This window comes from Phyllostomus hastatus, unplaced genomic scaffold (genome assembly GCF_019186645.2).
Source record: "Phyllostomus hastatus isolate PE091 unplaced genomic scaffold, TTU_PhHast_1.1 phas_scaffold_385, whole genome shotgun sequence".
Classification (NCBI taxonomy): domain Eukaryota; kingdom Metazoa; phylum Chordata; class Mammalia; order Chiroptera; family Phyllostomidae; genus Phyllostomus; species Phyllostomus hastatus.
In genome coordinates this window covers 15,116,693-15,122,772 of record NW_025334026.1, presented here as the reverse complement: position 1 = coordinate 15,122,772, position 6,080 = coordinate 15,116,693, and the positions used below count along the sequence as shown (strand labels likewise).

The window sequence follows — 6,080 nt, the reverse complement described above, 5'->3', positions numbered from 1 at the left end:
TTGCCAGATTTAGGGCCAAAAATTGTTTTTGAAAAAGGGTTAGAGACCCAGTTCAATTTGTATGATAAGAATAATTTTTAGCCCTGGCTGGCGTAGCTCAGTGGATTGAGCGCACGCTTTGAACCCAAGTGTCGCAGGTTCGATTCCCAATCAGGGCACATGCCTGGGTTGCAGGCCATGGTCCCCAGCAACCACACATTGATCTCTCTCTCTCTCTCTCTCTCTCCCTTCCCTCTCTAAAAAAATAAATAAATAAATAAAATCTTAAAAAAAAAAAGAAATCCCTTCAAAAATATTTTTAAAAGAATGTTTTTAAGGTTAAGTGTGTTCTATGCAAACATATCCATTGTTTCTCTGAAATGCAAATTTAACTGAGTGTCCTGTTTTATGGTTTCTCTGTGGAAGATTGCATTTGCATGGTTTAGTTATATTTGGGAAGGAGACTCAGGAGTTCAAGGGTATATTCCACCTGCTATGCTTAGAAAAGGGTTGAGAAGTGGCTAAAGCCAGCTTGTTTATGTGGCTGCTGACCACCCCCCCCCCACACACACACACCGCTCCTCATATTTCTTGTGAAGTATGTAGGCCCAGGGTATTTAGGGAGTAGTTAGGGGAGGCAGGTCAGTGAGGTGGAACAGAGGCTCTGAGGAGCCACCAGCACCGCCCATGTGGCTTCAGGGTCAGGGAAAGCAGAGCCTCCTAGGTAGCCCAGAGCGGTGGCTCCTTATCTACTTTGCATCTTTCTGCCAGGCCCTGGGAACCCAGGACTTAACTACCACCATCCCCAAGCTGGAAATGGACTGTGGGGTTTCCAAATGGATGTGAGCCTATACTGTCCCCAAATACAGTATAAGTGTTTGGTGCCACTTCACCCTCACTGGTGAGCAGAGGAGATGGGTAATGTGGCTGACGTTTCCCTCACCGCCCCTTGGGAAGGGCCGTGCTGGCCCAAGGGGACGGGTGAATAACCGAGAACAAAGTCCTAATAAAATAGTCACTTTTATTTCTTAGCAAAACTATTTCCTCCGTGAGGGGTATTTACAAGAGATAAGGGAAAGGAAGGGTAAATTCACAGAGATCTGGAGAGGGTGGAGAGGCTTGTGGAAAGCCGAAAGGGCAGGAGACAGACACAACTGGAACTAGGAGACTAAATAGGGGCAGCTCCCCGTGAGGGGAGAGAACTCGCACAAACCACCTGCCCGCCTGGGCTGGCCCTGGAATACCCGCGAGTGAGTTTGGGGAGTTCGGGTTTTGGACCCCGGAAGAGGTCTGACAGGTTCCCAGCACAGCCCAGGGGGGAGGGCGGGGGCCGAGGGCGGGGTCGGGACGCATGCAAACACCCAACAGGGACAGGAGCGACACGGAGGGGGGTGACTGCGCGCCGCCTGGGCGCTCGGGGGCGGGGCCTGTCACGGGCGTTGGAGCAGCACGTGCTCGATGTAATTCTCCAACTCCTCCTGCTCCTGCAGCCTGCGCTCCTCTGCCTCCGCCTCCTCCTGCGCTCGCCGTGCCTGGGCCTCCCCGCCGGGATAGTGGCGCGAAGACGGCAGGGCGTGGTGGTAGTGGCGGCGGCGCGAGGCAGCGGGAGGGTGCAGAGTCCGAGGCCGGATGTAGTTGGGAGAAGGGTGGTAGGGCCCCGGGGGAAATACCTCCACCTCCTCCCGGTCCCAAGGCGGGAGCACCTCGTTCCAATCTGGCAGCTCCTCTCGAGCGGGGGCGGGGGCGGGGGGCGGGGATTGAGGGGAGCGGACGTGGGTAGGGGCGGGGGCAGCCCGTGGGGGTGGCACGGGCTCGGGAGGGGCGTTCTTCTTCCGCTTCCGCTTCTCCTCCACCTCCTCGATGATGCTGACCACGTCGTCCGCTGGCAGGTGGAGTTTGGTGGACAGCTCAATGAGGCTATCGATCGTCTGTGGGTCCATCTCTTCGTCGTCGTCGTCGTCGTCCTCCTCCTCCCCGCCCTCCTCTGCCCCCTCAGCGTCCTTCCGATGGTGGCCAGGCGTCTCCTCCTGGGAGCGCTTGTCCTCGGCTCCGGCTTCCCCGTCCTCCTCAGCGAACAGCAGCGCGTTCTGCCGCGCCCTCTCCGCCTCCTCCGCCTCCGCCTCCGCCTCCGCTGCCTCCTCGTCCTCTTCCCCCACCCTGTCCTCACCGCCGCGTCTCTCCTGCTCCGCCTCCTCCCTCTGACTCTCCTGCTCCTTCTCCTCTGGCTGCAGCCCGCGACCCCCCAGGCCGTGTGACCGGGCCCCGCCCTGCAGCAAATACTGGAGCAGCAGGTCCGAGGCTAGGTCCGCCAGCCGCTCTTCCTGCGCAGCCGCCTGCCGGGTGGCCTCCGCCTGCCGCCGCCCTGCCTCTACCTGAGCCAGCCCTTGCTGTAGAAGGCGCTCCCCCGCCTCGGAGCCACTCAGGAGTGAGCTCTCCGGCCGGCGCACCTTGGGGAAGGGGGCACCCAGGCCTTGGTACGCCTTCGACAGGGGTGCCAACGCCTCACCTAGGTGTGTTTTGGGGGATGGCACTTTCCCCCCGAACTGGCGGGCTTCGGGAAGGGGGCGACTCTCGGGCATATGAGCCTGGAATTGCTGAGGAGCCGGGGGCAGCAGGGGCGCGCTCTCTGGGACACGCGCCTGGAACTCCCCCCAGGAAGCGCGCCACACGCGCTCAGGCCTGGGGCTCTCCAGATTGACTCGGGTCAGCGTGTGGGTGCGAGTTTCCGTCTCTGCTGCTGCGGTCTCCTGCTGGCGCTTGGCGCTGCTCGGACTGAAATCTCTCAGTTCCTGGAGCAGGGAAGCTAGCGCCTCGAGCTCCTCGGAGGGGTCGCCCGCGTCGGGACCGTTTTCCTGAGTCTGAGGGAGAGGCGGAGCCGCGGGTGCTTGGGTCTCTGGCGCTTGGAGGCTGTGGGTTTGGCTTCGCACTGTCTCGGTTAACAGAGCTTCTGCTGCTTCTTCCTCTGGCCCCCGCTGGGAGCCGCCTGGCGCCGGGGGCGAGGCCGGGCGGTCGAGAGTCTGTAGCAGCACCGCGGCCAGCGCCCGGGGATCCACCCCCTGGAAAAGCTCTCCCTCGTCCTGCGGCTCCGAATTTCGAGCGGCTCGGACCTCTGGAACGGGACCATCCTTTGGCCAGGGTATTGCGTCCCCAGCTACCGGCTCTTTATGCTCAGAGCTGAAAGGAGGTGACTTCGCCTCAGGGCGCCCGGGGGGCGCTCCTTCCAGCCCCTTCAGCAGTAGGAGGAAGCAGAAGAGGGAGGAAGCCGGCAACCTGAGCGATTGCATGACCACGGGACTGTCCGAGACTGGAAAACAAAAGAAGGCAAAGGAAAAACAAAAGGATTTCTATAAGATTTTTTTACTCTCTGATTCTATATTCCCTTCCCCCACCTTTAATCAGGAAATCAGGGCTTCCCCAATCCCCATAATCTTACCCAGAAGAGGGACGTTTAGGCTCAAATTAGGAAGATATTATGGCGATCTCTGGAGTCGTGTAAATGGGAAAATGCCCGAAACCCTTGCACCCACGGAGCCTCATCGCCCCCTTCTCTGAGCCATCTTATTGCCAGCGCCCACGTACTAAGAAGGGAGGATAAGGGAAAAAAATCTCTGCTCCCTCCCCACAGGACTCTGGATGGTGCGTGGGCGACTTCAGCAGCAAGAGAAAAGCAGCGACTCCCCCCATTTACCAGGGACCCTCATGGGTGGCTTCCTGATGTGGTTTGAACACCCCCACCCGGGAGGAGAGAGAACCCTCCATCACTCCCACTGCTGCCAGGGTTTGAGGGTCGGACAGTGGAGTATTTACCAGCTGGTGTCACGACGCGGGTGGTGAAGAGGAGGGTCGAGGCAGGGTGGGGACAGGGGAAGATCTGAACGCGTTCGCCTTGGCTTGGAGAGATGACTAGGATACGAGCGACGGGCAAGGTCTGGCGTCCAGTAGGCTGGACTCCGCTGGGTCCGCGCGTCTCCGGGAAGCTTGCTCGCTCCGGCTTCAGCACGCTGGACAGCGCCCGCGCCGCTGCGGTCTTATAAAGGGGGGCGCGCGTTGTCACGTGGGATGGTCCCGCCCCATTGACGTCAATGTTCATTCATGGGGAAGCGGGCGGGTGCCTAGAGGCTGGAGGATGCCCGATGATTGGAGGTTGCGGTGCTCTCCCTGTCTGCGCCTGCGCACTGTGCCCTCGACTGGAGGGGCGTGCGCTAGTGGAGCACCCGGGAAATGAATGAATGAATGAGTGAATGAATGAAATGCCGGAGCGGGCAGGGTTGGGGGCTATGAATGAATGAAGGAGGGATGAGGAGAAAAGGATGAATGAATGAATGGGAGAATGAATGGAAAGGTGGATGCAGAGGCGCTGGAAGGCAGGAAGGTGGGTTATCCAGCAACTTGCAGCTGCGAGAATCCGTGTCGTGAAACGGAATAGGATGGGGGCATTCCCAGGTCTGACTGGGCACCAACAGGATATCTTACTGGGAAGGGGGAGGATAAAAATCCAAAGTAGGGGGTGGGGGCCTGCTCCCCATCCCCCGGCCTCAAAATCCATGGGGAACACGCCCAAGGACGGCGTGAACCTGAGAAAGAGGGACGGATCTGCGCGCCTGCAGGCGCTGTTCGTGGATCTGCGATGCAGGGTGCCGGCCCTGGGCCGGGACAGATGGGTGGACCTTGCGGTTTTGATAATCCCACCAAAAAGGGTCCAAGTCTTAAGAGAAAGGGGAAAGTCTGAGGATGTTTGTGCCCCTGTGTCGTGTCTGTACACTGTCGGTGCATGTCTGAAGGAAAAGGTGTGTCTGTCCTTCTGTCCAGCTGACTCTGTAGCGTCTCTTGGCACCTCCGCTGTGCCCCTTTCCAGCCCACCACTCCCCATCCCCCTTCGGCTTCTTTTTCTCCTGCTGCTTCCCCCCCAAAGGACGTTTGGAGGGCAAGAGCAACCAGGTGGGGAGGGGGTTGCGCAGGTGGCGGGGTGACTCAACTCCAGCTCTCTCCACTGCTTAAAGGGAAGGTTTGAACGTGATGCAGGAGGTGGGGGTGGGTGTGCAACGTCAGAGATCGCCCCTTACAGCCACCATACCCCTCGTCCGTATCTCTAGCCTGAGGGGTTGGGGCTGGGGGCTTGGACAGCTAGAGGTTCCGGGGGGTGGGGGACGATGACGCACAGATTGCGCAAAGAGAATCAATCCATCAGCTAGCCGGGTCCAGTGAAGGGAGACCAGCCGTGGGCGGGGGGCGGGGGGGTGGAGGAGGGGGACGGAAATGGGGAGGGGGTAGGGGAGAGGGGTGGTAGCCAAGGGGAGCAGCCACTGCAGGAATGAAGGGGAGGGAGGGGGGCTGCAGTGCAGGCAAAGAGCTGTGCGGGGGCGTGGGCAGGGAAAGGGGGGAGTTAAAATGACACATACCAGACACACAAGAACTGCGGACTCGGGTGCCCATGGCCACACACAGGGTTCAGACTGTCAGACCCAGTTCCCAGCCCCCTCCTCATCTCTTCCTAGCACTGACCCTCATTTCTCTCTTTCTCTCACACATACACAGTCACTCACGTGTTTTCCCTCTATAGCCAACAGTAGATTCTCGGTTCCATCAGTGGCTCGACTTTCCCAGAAGAAAGCCCATCAGCTCTGCGAGGAAAAAGGTGGGGAGGAGTAGAGAGAGAGAGAGGAAAGAGAGAAGAGAAGGCAGCAGGAGAGGGAGGAAGGAAGGAGGGAATCTGGAAAGGTAGAAGGAACCGGCTAAAGGAGGGAATAAACGGAAAGCCAAGGTGATTTTGGAGATGCCAAGGAAAGGAGGGAGAGGAGGGGACAGCAGACCACTGCACTACTTCACCCCCACCCCCACAAGACAGTCTGGGATCTCCTCCTGCCCCTGTGGGCTCCCCTCATTCTTCTCCCCTCCCCACCTGCCCCCTTTTTTCTCAGCCTGGTTACTGAGAGCGTTGGGATGAGGAGGGGTCACGTTACCTTCCTGAGGAGGATGAATCAGAGAGAGATGCTTCTGACATCTGGAGCGGGGAAGGGGAAGTCATCCAAGAGCGAGAAAGAGGGGAGGGAGCCAAGGGGGAGACTGGGAGGCTGAGGGGGCTGAGAGACCAAGTGTGAGAT

General features: G+C 59.1%; 1 protein-coding gene across 1 annotated transcript; it reads right to left on the bottom strand.

Annotated features, from left to right (window-relative positions):
- Positions 1-1,004: 1,004 nt before the first annotated feature.
- Positions 1,005-3,965, bottom strand: VGF (VGF nerve growth factor inducible). The gene is made up of 2 exons (XM_045819557.1): positions 3,787-3,965; positions 1,005-3,283 (listed from the first exon to the last, which is right to left on the bottom strand). The coding sequence occupies exon 2, from the start codon at positions 3,261-3,263 to the stop codon at positions 1,410-1,412; it is 1,854 nt and encodes a 617-aa protein (XP_045675513.1). The 5' UTR covers positions 3,264-3,283; positions 3,787-3,965; the 3' UTR covers positions 1,005-1,409.
- Positions 3,966-6,080: the final 2,115 nt, after the last annotated feature.

Excerpts from the sequence above, each read along its gene's own strand:
- VGF (XM_045819557.1), bottom strand. The coding sequence starts at position 3,263 with ATGCAATCGCTCAGGTTGCCGGCTTCCTCCCTCTTCTGCTTCCTCCTA.